This window comes from Emiliania huxleyi, assembly GCF_000372725.1.
Source record: "Emiliania huxleyi CCMP1516 unplaced genomic scaffold EMIHUscaffold_250, whole genome shotgun sequence".
NCBI classification, from domain to species: domain Eukaryota; phylum Haptophyta; order Isochrysidales; family Noelaerhabdaceae; genus Emiliania; species Emiliania huxleyi.
In genome coordinates this window covers 76,193-88,861 of record NW_005200169.1, presented here as the reverse complement: position 1 = coordinate 88,861, position 12,669 = coordinate 76,193, and the positions used below count along the sequence as shown (strand labels likewise).

General features: G+C 64.6%; 4 protein-coding genes across 4 annotated transcripts; 1 reads left to right on the top strand and 3 right to left on the bottom strand.

Moving 5' to 3' along the window:
• Nucleotides 1-843: 843 nt before the first annotated feature.
• On the bottom strand, nucleotides 844-2,988 carry EMIHUDRAFT_237412 (hypothetical protein; the record flags this gene model as incomplete). Its single annotated transcript, XM_005778009.1, has 5 exons — nucleotides 844-1,159; nucleotides 1,300-1,641; nucleotides 2,054-2,310; nucleotides 2,563-2,625; nucleotides 2,803-2,988. The coding sequence occupies 5 exons, from the start codon at nucleotides 2,986-2,988 to the stop codon at nucleotides 844-846; spliced, it is 1,164 nt and encodes a 387-aa protein (XP_005778066.1).
• Nucleotides 2,989-3,808: 820 nt separating this feature from the next.
• On the bottom strand, nucleotides 3,809-4,379 carry EMIHUDRAFT_237411 (hypothetical protein; the record flags this gene model as incomplete). The annotated part of the gene is made up of 2 exons (XM_005778008.1): nucleotides 3,809-3,843; nucleotides 4,055-4,379. 2 exons carry the CDS (start codon nucleotides 4,377-4,379, stop codon nucleotides 3,809-3,811), a joined length of 360 nt encoding a protein of 119 aa, XP_005778065.1.
• A 2,523-nt stretch (nucleotides 4,380-6,902) lies between these two features.
• On the bottom strand, nucleotides 6,903-9,240 carry EMIHUDRAFT_115369 (hypothetical protein; the record flags this gene model as incomplete). The annotated part of the gene is made up of 7 exons (XM_005778007.1): nucleotides 6,903-7,001; nucleotides 7,087-7,497; nucleotides 7,859-7,938; nucleotides 8,227-8,356; nucleotides 8,446-8,504; nucleotides 8,725-8,767; nucleotides 8,845-9,240. The coding sequence occupies 7 exons, from the start codon at nucleotides 9,238-9,240 to the stop codon at nucleotides 6,903-6,905; spliced, it is 1,218 nt and encodes a 405-aa protein (XP_005778064.1).
• Nucleotides 9,241-10,150: 910 nt separating this feature from the next.
• EMIHUDRAFT_115368 (hypothetical protein) lies at nucleotides 10,151-11,884 on the top strand (the record flags this gene model as incomplete). The annotated part of the gene is made up of 7 exons (XM_005778006.1): nucleotides 10,151-10,171; nucleotides 10,274-10,409; nucleotides 10,607-10,701; nucleotides 10,818-10,994; nucleotides 11,124-11,279; nucleotides 11,441-11,636; nucleotides 11,760-11,884. The coding sequence occupies 7 exons, from the start codon at nucleotides 10,151-10,153 to the stop codon at nucleotides 11,882-11,884; spliced, it is 906 nt and encodes a 301-aa protein (XP_005778063.1).
• Between the last annotated feature and the right edge of the window lie 785 nt (nucleotides 11,885-12,669).

Genomic DNA, 12,669 nt, shown 5'->3' with positions numbered 1-12,669 from the left:
GAAGGAGAAAAAAAAAAAAGGAAAGGAGGACGGAGGAAAAGGAAACAGAACGGAAAAGAAAAAAAGAGAAAAAAGAAGACAGAGAGGAAAAAAAAAAAAGAAAAGAAAAAACGAAAAGGGAGAGGGGGAGGGGGAGGGAGGCGGAGGATGCAGAGGCGGAGGCGGCGGCGGCGGAAGAGGAGGAGGGGGAGAGTGAGGGGGAGGCGGAGGCGGGGGCGGCACCTGTGACGGCCCCCTACGAGAAGGGCGACTACCGGTTCGCGCGGGAGAAGAATTGCGACCTGCGTTTGCTCGACTTCGAGACGTTCGGCGGCTTCGGGGACGGCGTCCGCAAAATTCTTCGGCAGGCGGCGGACCAGCTGAGTAACAAACTTTCGCACGCTCAGCACCTCGATGAGGTCACATGGACCACCAAGAACTGGCACGGGTTGCAGATGCAGCGCTTGTCTGTCGTCCTCCACACCGCCGTGGCGTGGCAGACGGTTAACGAGCTATGTAGGTGTTGAAGAGATGCGAGGGCAGACGCGGGGACGGCGGAGTCGGAGAAGACGGCATCGGCCGCCGAGGAAACGTTGGGAAGAGGCACGAGGAGGGCGGCGACCTCAACTGACTATGGAGGACCCGTCACCAGACGACGCAGGGCGGACGACGGGGAGGCGGAGCAGACGCGCAGGGCGAGAAGAGGGAGGGAGCAGGATGTTGCGGAGATCAGCAGGAGGATGTACGACGAGATTAGGAGCAGCAGGGACCCGAGGGACCATGTGGAAGACGGCTAGTGCTAGTCCCCCATCGGGAGGACGACTAACGAGTAACGACGGGCGAAGCCGAAACATGTTTTTCGTTCTACCTCAAGTAAGCCGGCTGGGCTTGCGCCGCGGCGTCTGCGGCGAGCGCCACCTCCCAGCTGTGCGCGATGGAGCGCATCGAGCTGAGCGTGCCAAGCACGACGAGGGTCGGCGTGAGCAGGTAGAGCAGGAAGTGGCACGCCGCCGCGTCGAACCAGGAGAGCGCCAAGCCGTGCGCGCGGCAGGCGCGGAGGTAGAAGAGCGCGGGGAAGCCAAACATCATCGGCGCGCCGGCGAGCGATCCGAGCAGGGACTGGAGGTCGGAGAAGAACGGGACCGCTGTCGCGAGGACGATGCTGAGGAGCAGCACGCCGCTCGAGACACAGAGCCAGCAGAGGGCGGCGCGGGCCCCGCCCCCCGGCTCGGCGAGCAGCGAGGCGTGGATGGAGCGGTGCAGCGGCTGCGCGGCGACCATGTAGGCGACGGCAGTGTGTAGGGCGAGCAGCAGGCCGACCTGACCTCGGCATCGGGTCGACTCAGGCTCGGCGGTGTCCCGGGAGCGGAGGAGAGAGCAGCGAGGCCGACCAGGCGCTTGGCGTGCCCCGGTGGCATCGACTCGGGCAGGAAGCCGGCCACCTCGCTGCCGTACGCCCCGTAGGCGAGCACGCAGGTGCACGTGTAGACGAGGCCCATGACGCCGTACGCAGCACGCGCCGCGGCGGGGAAAGAGCGCGGCTCGCGCATCTCGCGCATGATCTCGAGGAGCACCGAGTGGCACTGGTACGCGAACACGAACGCGGAGACCGCGCCGAACGAGTCGAGGGAGGCGGCGCCCGAGGGGAGCCACACGCTGTGCCTCCGCCCGCCTGCTCGCAGCGAGATTAATTAATTAACTAGTTAATTAGCTAATAATCAGCCACACGCTGTGCTCTCGGCTCCTCTCGGCTCATCTCGGCTCCTCTCGGCTCCTCTCGGCTCATCACGGCGCCGGCGGAGGGGGGCGAGGCGGGGGCGGCGTCGTCGCGGGCTTGGAGGAGGAGGGCGGCCATGATGGCGGATATGGCGGCGACGATGGCGACGGAGGAGGCGAAAGAGAGCCATGCAACCTACGGGGGCTCCTGGAAGGCTCCTCGAAGGTTCCTGGAAAGCTCCAGCGAAGGAGAGTCCTACGACCTGGCGCAGCCCACCCGAATGAGATGCGCCGAGATGCGCCGAGATGTGCCCGAGATGTGCCCGAGAGTGCTCGATGCGACGGAGGGCGATGTGACCTGGTGCAGTGTGCGCAGCTGGAGAGGAGGCAGCAGAAGCAGAGCCACGAGGAGCAGCCTAGAGGAGTGCCCGAGAAGGCTGGTGCGAGCCGGGTCCACGACGGTTCCGAGAAGGTTCCGAGGCGCGGCCAGGTGGGCGTGTCGAGAAGCGCCCACGGGGCGAAGGTGCGCGCCGACTCGGCGCACGCGAGCAGGAAGAAGGGGAGGATCGACTGCCTGCCGCCGTCCGACTCGGAGGGGTGAGACAGTGCTCCCTTCTAGCGGAAGGACAGCGGGTGGAGGGGCTTGCCAAGTGAGCAGCACCGAAGCTCGCGTGAGGCGGGCGGCGGCTGGCCCAAAGGCGGCGAGGGCGACGTCAGCGTAGCTCTCGGCCTGGTCAGAGGCGCGGAGATCAGCCGAGATCAGCCGAGATCAGCCGAGATCAGCGTCAGCGAGGTCAGCCGAGATCAGCGTCAGCGAGGTGAGCCGAGGTGAGCCGAGTCCGCCTGTGCGAAGGCGTCGTTCTTCACCCGCCCGAGCAGCAGCGACGAGTAAGTCGAGACGAGTCCAAAAGCGACGCACGCAGTGAGACCCTGCAGAGTACCGTGCCGTGGACATGTCGTGGGCGTGTCGTGGGCGTGAGTGGGCGTGGACGTGCTACCGACTGGCCATCTCGGAGGCGGCGTCGTGGTGGGCCTCTGGTTGAAGCCGGGCAAGCGTGGCGGGCGAGGAGAGCGGAGGTGTCTAGGAGTAGTGCCGCCCACCCACACCCACCCGATCTGGGCGGTGGCGTGCGGGATGCCGAGCACGCCCATTCCCATCGCCTCGGCCATGATGAGGAACGACGAGTGGTACCAGAGCGACTCTCGCGCCACGGCAGGCTTGGCGCTGCTGCCATGCACAAGCGGCAGATGCTCTCCCGGCGGCGACGCATCACGATTCGGTGTGCGGCGCATGGTGGTGGTGCAATAATGCACGTGCTTTCCTTGGCGCCTCGCGAGGCTCGGTGCAATAGTGGCGGTGCGCGATTTGCACGGTGCGCCTTTACGTGCTCCGACGCGAGATAGGCACGCAGCGGGAGCGAGCTGGTCAGCGCCGCGCGCTGAGTTTCTTCTTTCTCGAGGTTCCCTTCCTTTGGCCGCGTTGGGTAGCGAGGATTGGTGTGACGCGATCCACGCAGGCGTGTTTTCTGGCGGCCGACCGTCAGTGCACGGAGTTGCCCCTTCTCCGACTGCCCCGGCTAGTTCACACGAGCTTCGCGAGTTTCTTGTTTGCCCGCTGGTGTCGCAGTGTTCCCTCCCTTTTGTATATCTACTACACAACTCGCTTCCTTCCGCCCGCCTACTTCACACGACTCCAATGTAACAACAATACTCGCTCTGTCATTCTCTCAAGAATATCTCTCTCTGTCTGACGAGGATTATGATTAATGTTTCCGAGGTCAGATCGAGAGTGGCCATTCCATGTCGGCATCTGACGCGCTGTCCAGCGGCCCTTCCCCTGGGTCGAGGGGTCGCGCGGGGTTGTACTCCGTCCCCTCGAGCTGCGGCAGGTCGTTGACGACAGCGACGGGGCTGAGAGAGCGCGCGATCTCGGCGAAGAAGGTGTCGGCGGCGGGATGGGTGGCGGCGGCGGCGGAGACAGAGGCGGCGGCGGAGACAGAGGCGGCGGCGGAGACAGAGGCGGCGGCGCTCGTCGGCGCCAGGTGCCGCTGCTCGGCGTGTCGATGCTTCGGCTCCGCCTCGAGCTGCTGCCCCGGCCTCTTGCGGCCTTGCGTTAGCGCCTTGCGAGTTGCGCGTCTCGCGACGGGCCTGCGTGGAGATGGCGGAGATGCGACGCGCGGTTCGGGCCCCGGGTGCTCTGGGCCCGGCAGCGTAAGTGGCAGCGTGGAGGTCGGCGCCGGCATGACGCTACTCACTGCTGCTGCCGCCGATGCTCCGCCTGGGGGCGGCGTCGCTAGAGCTGCCTCCGCCTGACTCCTTAAAGCGCCTGGCTCCATAAAGCGTGTCCACTGCCACGCACGCGCGGGGTTTGCGAGCAGCTCCTCCGGGGACATCACCGCGAGAACTGGCAGTTCGATGGCCTGACGATATATGATGAGGAGATAGCGCTCCCACTCCCAGCGCTGCTGAACGTGAAGGGATCGAATGTCAGCTATGGCTCGCTCGATGAGATCGAGATCCTCAAGCATCTCCTCCCACTCCTTCGCAGCCTCTGCTGCGGCGGCGGCTGCCTGCTGCTCCGCTTGTGCTGCGGCGGCAGCGGCCGTTTGCGCTGCGGCGGCAGCGGCCTTTTGCTCCGCTTTGAAGGTCGCGTATTCTCGGCGGAGGTCGGACAGGGTCGACATGGTTTATGGACGGAAAACGGGGCTCAAATCACCACTCACCTGCTCTGCGTGGGGCCATCAAGAATAGAATTCAACAAAAAGAACTCTCTCTACCAGGGACAAGAGGTAAGCTCTTCCTCTCCCATCACATCTATCTTTCTCTCATAGGCGCAGGACCGAGAGGTAGCACGCCATGGGAGCCGCCGAGCGACAGCCGGTATAAAGAAACAAAACAGGCAACCCAAAACAGGGCCCGCGGGGAATTTCTTTTCGTGGGTGACGCCCCCCCTCTCATTCCCGCGACCACGCCTCAATCTTCTTGGGCAACAGCTGGTGCGACAGGTCCTCTCCGTGGCCTAAGCAGCCAAGTCCGCCAGCGCCCCAAGTAAAGACAACGCCGTCGGCGTCGAGGGCGAGGCTGTTTTGGTCTCCAGCCAACAAGGCGACGACGCGCTGGCCAGCCAAGGCCTCGATCTTCCTCGGGCGGCTCGGCGGCGACGGAGAGGTCCTCAGCGGTGTCGCTGCGCTTCGCAACGAGCTGCAGGACGTCGAGTTGCTGCAGGGCTGGAAGCTGGCAGGCGTGACCGTCTCCGACTTTGTCAAGAGCCTGGGCTACCTGCCGGTGATGTTCGCGGCCGACGACGAGCCGGGCTGGGTGCGCACCGGCATCGCGCCCAACGTGTGCTCAGCCCCGGCGTACAAGACGCACAAGGACTCGAGCGTCGGCCGCTTTTTCAGCCCGATGCTGCGCAGCCTCCTCCTCCTGAAGGTTGGCACTCTCCGCGTCCACCTCTACCCCATCGCGTACCCTGCCGCCGCCGCCGTGCCGCCCGCCGCCGCCGCCTCCTCCTCCTCCTCGCCCCTCCCACCCGCCACCGAGCCCACCGACGTTGTCACGAACATCGTGCTGGCGGGGATGCAGCTTCACTCAGATGGCAACGCCGGCGACCAGGCGTCCAAGATCAAGGTCAGCGTCACCGTGAGCGGCGTCTACGTGAAGGTCGCGGGTCTCGACAACCTGGCTGCGGCGCGCGCTGAGGCGGCGGGCCAGCCGCGCGAGGCGGTGATGGGGAAGCTGAGCGTGCCGCCGCAGCTGGCGATCGCTGCGGCGGGCGTGAGCGACAAGACGCAGGAGGAGTGGGTGGAGGCCGCCGCCGCCGTCGAGGCGGGCCAGCCGCGCGAGGCGGTGATGGGGAAGCTGAGCGTGCCGCTGCAGCTGCGCTCCGCCGTCTCGAAGCTCGCGGGCAGCCGCTGGTCGGCAAAGGCGGCGAGCGCTGCGGCGGCGGCGATCGCTGCGGCGGGCGTGAGCGACAAGACGCAGGAGGAGTGGGTGGAGGCCGCCGCCGCCGTCGAGGCGGGCCAGCCGCGCGAGGCGGTGATGGGGAAGCTGAGCGTGCCGCCGCAGCTGCGCTCCGCCGTCTCACAGCGCGCGGGCATCCGTCGCGGCGGAAAGGGCAACCAGAATTCCCGCGTGGCGTCCGCGGCATCTCCCGAGGGCGTCCTCCCGAAGGACGAGAAGGCGGCGACCGAGCTGTCGGGGATCACGGGGTACAGCGTCTCGAAGGAGACGCGCATGCACTACACGGAGGTCCTGCAGAAGAGGGACAATACCTTCGGCTACTACCGCGTCTCGTTCATCGACGCGCACACCGGAGAGGAGGTCACCATCCTTGACCTGTGCGACAAGCGGGTGACGGGAAAGAGGAAGAGGCTCGGGAAGAGGACGGTGAATGTACTGCACGGCCTCTGAGTGCCATGCGTGAGGCAGCAGACCTGAGGCGAGGCGAGACATTGGCGAGGCTGCGTGCCATGGGGCTTGTGTCGATTACTGCATGCATGTGCCGCGCGAGACATTGGCGAGGCTGCGTGTCATGGGGCGTGTCGATTACGGCATGCATGTGCGTCTGTGGTCTTACTGTGTCGCCACAGCAACGTGTCTTGTCTCGGTTTGTGCGACGTGATGGAGCCACCTGAGAGTCGCGCCTCCTTGGCAGCCGCTCGCCCCCGACTCCATGTGTGCCATTTGCCGAAGAATCTCAGCCCTATCTATACCAAAGCAAAAGCGTTCCGCCGTTCTTGACCACACGTGTCGCAGGCAAAGGAAGCGGGTGCGGGAGTTTCTTTCTACTCGAGAAATGCGCCTCGGAAAGTACCCGCTATGTTGGGCGTGCTTCGCAGCCCAACGAGTAGGTTTCTTTCTGAGAGCGCCTTCGTTGTTAATACCATGTTTCTTTCGAACCTGTGTGCCCCACAGAGAATTCTTTCTTGGTCAGCCGCCCCATTCTTGATGCGAAAAGAAATCAAGGGAACGAGGCGGCGTGCGTGCTGTGCCTCTGTGTTCGTGCGTCGCCCATCTCTCCTGGAGATGCCTGCTCTTTTGTTTATTGATTATGGTTATGCTGGTTAGCGAAGAAGAATTCACGCGGGCACTACATGTACGGCAGCGGTAACACTACGGGCACTGCATGCAGGACATGCTTTTGCCACCCCTGGCCCTATGCAAAGAAAAACAGGCGACCAGCGGTGGCGGTAGCGGTGCTTCCGCTAGATCAGCCCGCCAAAGTCGCGGTCCTCCTGCGAGCGCTGCCACCACTTCCAGCAGTTGAAGCCCGTCGCCGCCACCACCATCAGCGGCGCGAGCACCTGCACCGCCAGCGAACCACAAGACTCATCCATCTTGACTGCAGCTCTAACGATCTGTTCTTCCTCTCAGGCGGCGCGCCTGCACCGCCAGCGAGTCGCCTTCCGCCACCACGGGCAGCAGCGTCTCTCCGTACTTGATCACGTACGAGCTCGCCTGTTGTGATACTATGGCGGTCATTCCGAGTGTATGTCGACCTGTCACGACTATAGACCACGAGCTCGCCACAGACACGGCGAGGACGAGGAGCAGACCGCTCAAATCGCCGCCCGAGCCGTCCACGCCGGCAGAGGCGGCGGCAGAGGCGGCGGCGGCGGCCGGTGTGTCCGCTGCCGCCGCCCTCGCCACTGCGGCGGCGGCGGCGCCCTCTTGCTCCTCGGCCGCCTCGCCGCCGCCCGGATCGCCGAGCGACGGCAGCGAGAAGGCGTAGCCGTTGGAGGCGGCGAGGCGCCACGCGGCGAAGGCGAGGGTGCAGTTGCCGAGCAGAGTGAGCGCCGCCTGGCGAGGAGGAGCTGCGGCGGTGGAGGGGCGAGGTGAAGGGCTGCAGGGGACGGCGTCTCTTTATATACCTCGGCTGTGAAGGCGGCGGTGAAGGGGCGAGGCGGCAATCCTCCCCCCCCCCCCCACCCTCCCCCCCCCTCCCTCGCCGCCTGTTCGAGGACGATGCGCTGCAGGCTCTCGGCTCATCTCATCTCGGCTCATCTCGGCTCATCTCGGCTCATCTCGGCTCATCTCATCTCGGCTCATCTCGGCTCATCTCGGCTCCTCTCGGCTCATCTCGGCTCATCTCGGCTCATCTCATCTCGGCTCATCTCGGCTCCTCTCGGCTCCTCTCGGCTCATCTCGCCTGCGCGAGGACGATGAACTGCAGGCTCTCTGCGTTGTAGAAGAAGTGGTACACGCAAGCGCAGACGCCAGACGAGTGGCTCGGGATCATGCCTGTTCGCTTCTCACTCACGGCTCAGCAACAGACTCCAGTTCACGGAAGCGCGGGCTCGGGGTCATGCCTGTTCATCGAAGCTTCGCCCGAGGTTGGCCAGAGATGTGCCGAGGCTGGCAGACGGCGAGGGGAGGGGAGGGATGCCCCAAGTGAGCCCCCTCCACTTTGGGTTGCCCGAGGCGGTGCCGAGCCGCCAGACGAGCCTGGAGGAGCTCAGCCGAGATCAGCCCGAGCTTCGCCGAGGGGAGAGGCATCTCCTCTCTGCTGGTCCCTGCTACTGTCCGCACAGTAGTCTCTGCAAGTCTGTCGTCTCCTCGCCCCAGATCTCCCCAGATCTCCCCAGATCTCCCCTATCTCTCGCCCCATGGCGACGAGCCACTCGAGCAGCGAAGAGACGTGGATCGTCCAAGTCGGCACCTGCAGGGAGGCGCCAGGGGGGAGAGGGGGGGGAGGGTTCAGAGAAGCTTCCTCGACTGCTCCCCCGAGGAGAGGCACACGCGCGGCACCGACAGAGCGTTGGCTGGCTCCGCAAAGCCGACCGTCCACAGCCCGCCGGGCAGGTTGCCTGAGGGCGGCATATGCAGCGGTGAGCAGGCGCGGCTGCGGCGGCACGGGCGCAAGTCCGCGCGCTGCTGCTCCTGCCCCTCCCAGGTACTGGGTGTGCCCCTCCAGCACGCCGCCCGCCGCAGCCCACGTCGCCAGACAGGTTGCCGCCGCCGCGCATCCGATGAGCTTGAAGGCGGGAGAGGAGAGCGCGCCACCCGACGGGGGAGGCGTCGCGCCACCGCCCGCCGAGTAGGCGTCGAGGGTGAGCTTGAGGCCGACCACCTGGAGACAGCTCCGAGATGAGCCGAGGTGAGGCTGACTCAGCAGGCGGCGAGGGCGGAGCGTGAGGCGTTGCGGACGTTGCAAACGTTTGTGAAGGAGAGGAGCTGCTCCGCGCCCGAGTGCAGCCAGTCCACGTTGGCCAGGTTGAGGCCGTAGGACTTGACGGCGACGACCGACGTCGCGACGGTGGCAAAGACAAACGCGAGCAGGCTGGTGAAGCCGGCCTTGGCGGTGGGCGAGAGGCCGTTGCAGTCCTGGCAGATGAAGTAGAGGAAGAGGAGGTACGGCGGCAAAGAGAGCGGGAAGAGAGTGCCTGCGAGGTTTCCGGCCTGATCCGCGAACGCCAGAGTGCTGCTCAGGTCGCCGAGGGTGGTGTGCACGCTCGCCACGGCCTCGACGTCGAGCAGCGCGGCCGGCGCCGCACGCGGCACAAGCAGCGGCCGGGCGGCGATGGCAGTAGCGAGCAGCCTCATTACACAGCGACCTCCCGCGGTCTGCTATCCGCAGCCACTCCCAGCTGGCTCGGTGTGAAGTCAAACCGAGATAAACCGACGTCTGTCGAGCCTGAGCTCAGGCAGGGGCTGTAAGGTAGTGAAAGACCTTCCCTGGGTCTGTCTCTCACACCCTCACTGTCGTCGCATGCGAGGTTCTTGTTTCTTATCACCCTACTGTGAACAGAGAATGCCGAACAGCCCGACCGACGCCGCTCTACACTCTACCCCTCCCTCAGGTCGCTTGTAGTCAGAGTTGTTGTGGACGTAAACACTCGTCCAATGACTGCACTCCAAGTGCTCCAAGTGCTCTCCGCGTGCGATGCGCCCTTCCCCCTCACCCTTAAAATCCTGCAAAGCCAAAGGTGGGGACGTCTGTTCCTCCTCTCGACTGTCCGTGCGTGCGATCTGCGACCGGGGTTAAGATTTGTGTGAAGGGCCCCCTGTATTGTTGGCCGCTTTGTGTATCTCGAGACCTCGAGAGAAGGCCGCCCGCAGGCCCCCGAGGGCCCAAGCCGAATTGGCTTTCTTTTCGGCGGGCAACCTGTATTGTCGCACGAAAACGTAAAGTGCGCGCCAGTCCCGTGCCCAGTGTCGTGAGACAGTGTCGTGAGAGGCTGTGGATTAAAATTCTTTTTATTTGTTAGCCGTTACTTTTGGGCGGCCGAGCGCGTTTCACGCCATGAGTGAGCGCTCGGCGCTGTCGTCGCGGCGGCAGAACAGTAGCCAGTCGCGGCGGCTCAACTCGCGTGAGACGAGTCTGCGCGGTCGCAAGGCTTCTGCCAAAGGGAGTGCCTCCCGGAGGGCCTCAGGCGCAGCAGGCAGGGCACAGGTGCGCCGAATGGAATAGGGCAGACCAGTCGACACGGCAGCTGGAACGTTCACGAGCAAAATGCTGCCCGACCAATATAATGTGCACCCACATCCTTTTTGCAGCATCATGTTCATGTTCATGTGAAGATATCCCTCGCGTGAGGGCATGGGTGCCGAGTGACCCCTTCGGATATGACCGCAGGTGGTCGTGCTCGACTCGCAGGGCAATGACGTGACGCCACGGAGCCTGCTCGACGCGCCCGGCGACGGCGAGAGCCGCGCCGCGCTGATCGATCCCAGTGCATCCGTTGCCGACCTCCCCCTTGCCTCGATATCCGGTGCGGGCGGCACATCCTTTTCGGAGGGCGCCGGAGGCTCCTCGGGCCTGATTGGAGCCTCTGCCTTGAGAGACGTGCGGGACGACTCGGTGTCGGTGCCGGTAGCATCGGCCGCATCGCTCGGCGAGGCAAGAGAGAATGGCGCCTCGGGCGAGTCGTCGACACCGGCGGTGATGGCACCAGACTCATCGACGCAGGCGGGAAGCACACCGACCCGGTCTGGGGCCTCCGATGGGTCGCCGAGGGCAAGGGCCTCGGCGAGGCACTCGTCTCGATCTCTACCGACGGGAGGGTGCGCACTGCCCTCCTGCAGCTCCTTTCACCCTGCCGCCTCGCGAAACTCCGCTCGCCCCCGGTGCCATGCCACCACCACACCTCCACCTTCTAGCCCGCCATCTCGCCGCACAGGTGACGCAGTGGAACGTGCAGAAGGGGCTCGAGCACACCGACCTGATGGTCCTCCGGCGCGTGGCGCGGCAGGGCGAAGCGGTACGTGGCACCATCTCGCGGCGCGCGGCGGGCCTCTGTCTCGACTTCCACGCCGCCGACAACCTGCTGTACGTCGCCGGCACCGAGGACGGGCACGTGCACAAGTGCTCGCGCTCCTACAATGAGCAGGCGCCTTGCGCCCCCGCTCCGCCTCCCCCCCCACCCCACCCCACCCCACCCACCCACCCTCCTTACCCCCCCCTACATTCCGCTGGCCGCGAGCAGGTGCTCGCGCACTACTTTGGGCACAGCGGCCCCGTCTACCGTGTGCGTTGGTCGCCCTTTGGTGCGGGCGCCTTCCTCTCCTGCTCGGCGGATTGGACGATCAAGCTGTGGGACGCCGAGAAGGCGGCAGCGCTTTTTACTTTCCAGGCGAGAGATGTGGCTTAGTGAGGGAAGCGAGAGACGACCGAAACAGGAGTCGCTGCCATGTGTTCAGCCGAGGCACAGCCAGGGTGCAGTGCGCGCCGTTTGCCACCCTGACCATCTCGTGCCTTGCGCGTCGCCTCCGCCTCGCTGACCACCCCGCCTCTGCCACACAGCCGAGCGCGGAGCCCGTGAGCGACGTGGCGTGGTCGCCGAGCAGCGCGACCATCTTTGCCTCGGCGACGGGCGACGGGCGGCTCGACATCTGGGACCTCGCGCAGAGCACCATCAGCCCGATCCACACCGATCAGCTAGACGGGACGCGGCTCTCGTGCGTCTCCTTTGCGCCGTCGTCGCCCGTGCTGGTGGCGGGTGCGAGCAACCTCTCGGATACCCTCTCTCCCGTCGCCCATAACCGACCGCTGCTTGACACCTCTGGCCCCTTTCACGCCCACGATGAGACGAGGGCGTAACCTCTCTGAGCGTGTTGTCTAGGCGGAGACAATGGCGTGGTGGGGGTCTACGCGCTCACGGGATACCTCGCCGAGCCGAGCGATTGCACGGCCGCGCAGCAGCTGGCGGCGCTGGAGAAGGTCACAGGCGCCGACGCCGGGCGGTAGAGGGCAGTTGAGGAACTCAGGGGACGTCATCGCTGCGTCCCTACTGTATCGCTCTCGCTATGGCTAAAAGTGTCTCCGAAATTCGCCGGGGCCGCCCGGGAGGGGTAACCGCACGCCTCCAGGGCCGGGTGGGAGCTAAGAAAGGGGGCATTTTCGTCTCAACAACAGAGAGCTCAGAGGTCTGTTTGGGTCATACGAGCACTTGACTAAAATGAGACTATACGAGGTATTTTTCTTCTCAATAACAACTTAAAACCAAAACAAAGGACGACTTACTCGAGTGTCGAGACGGAGGGAGAGATGGGCGTCACTGGTGGCCCGTGGAAACTCGTTTGGTTTGTTTTGGTTTGTTTTGAGAGAGAGTTTTTTGTTTGGCAGAGAGAGACGAGATCTCGCCATGCGAACTCGGCCACAGTTTGGCTTGCTGCAAGTCAAAAGAAAAAAACCAAGTGGCAGTGCCAGGGATCCTCCCTAAAGGAGGAGCGCGAAGCCAGTGGCGAACTAAAGGAGGAGCGCCAAGCCATGTGGCGAACTGAAAAGGACGAGGGCGACACCCACGCCGCAGGACGTGGACCGCGGAGCGTCTAGTTAACTACCTAGGGCTTTCGTGTGCACGAGTAGTCCGCGCAGGAACTCTCTCTTTGGCAGAGAGAAGTGCCGTCAGTGTGTGTTCTCGAGTACCGGTTCGTCTTCGTGTGTGGCATGTGGCATGCGCATGTCACACTGCGTCGCGGCTTAGCTTTGCGGTCGTGATTGTCTAGTGTATTGTAGGTTCCACTGTTACG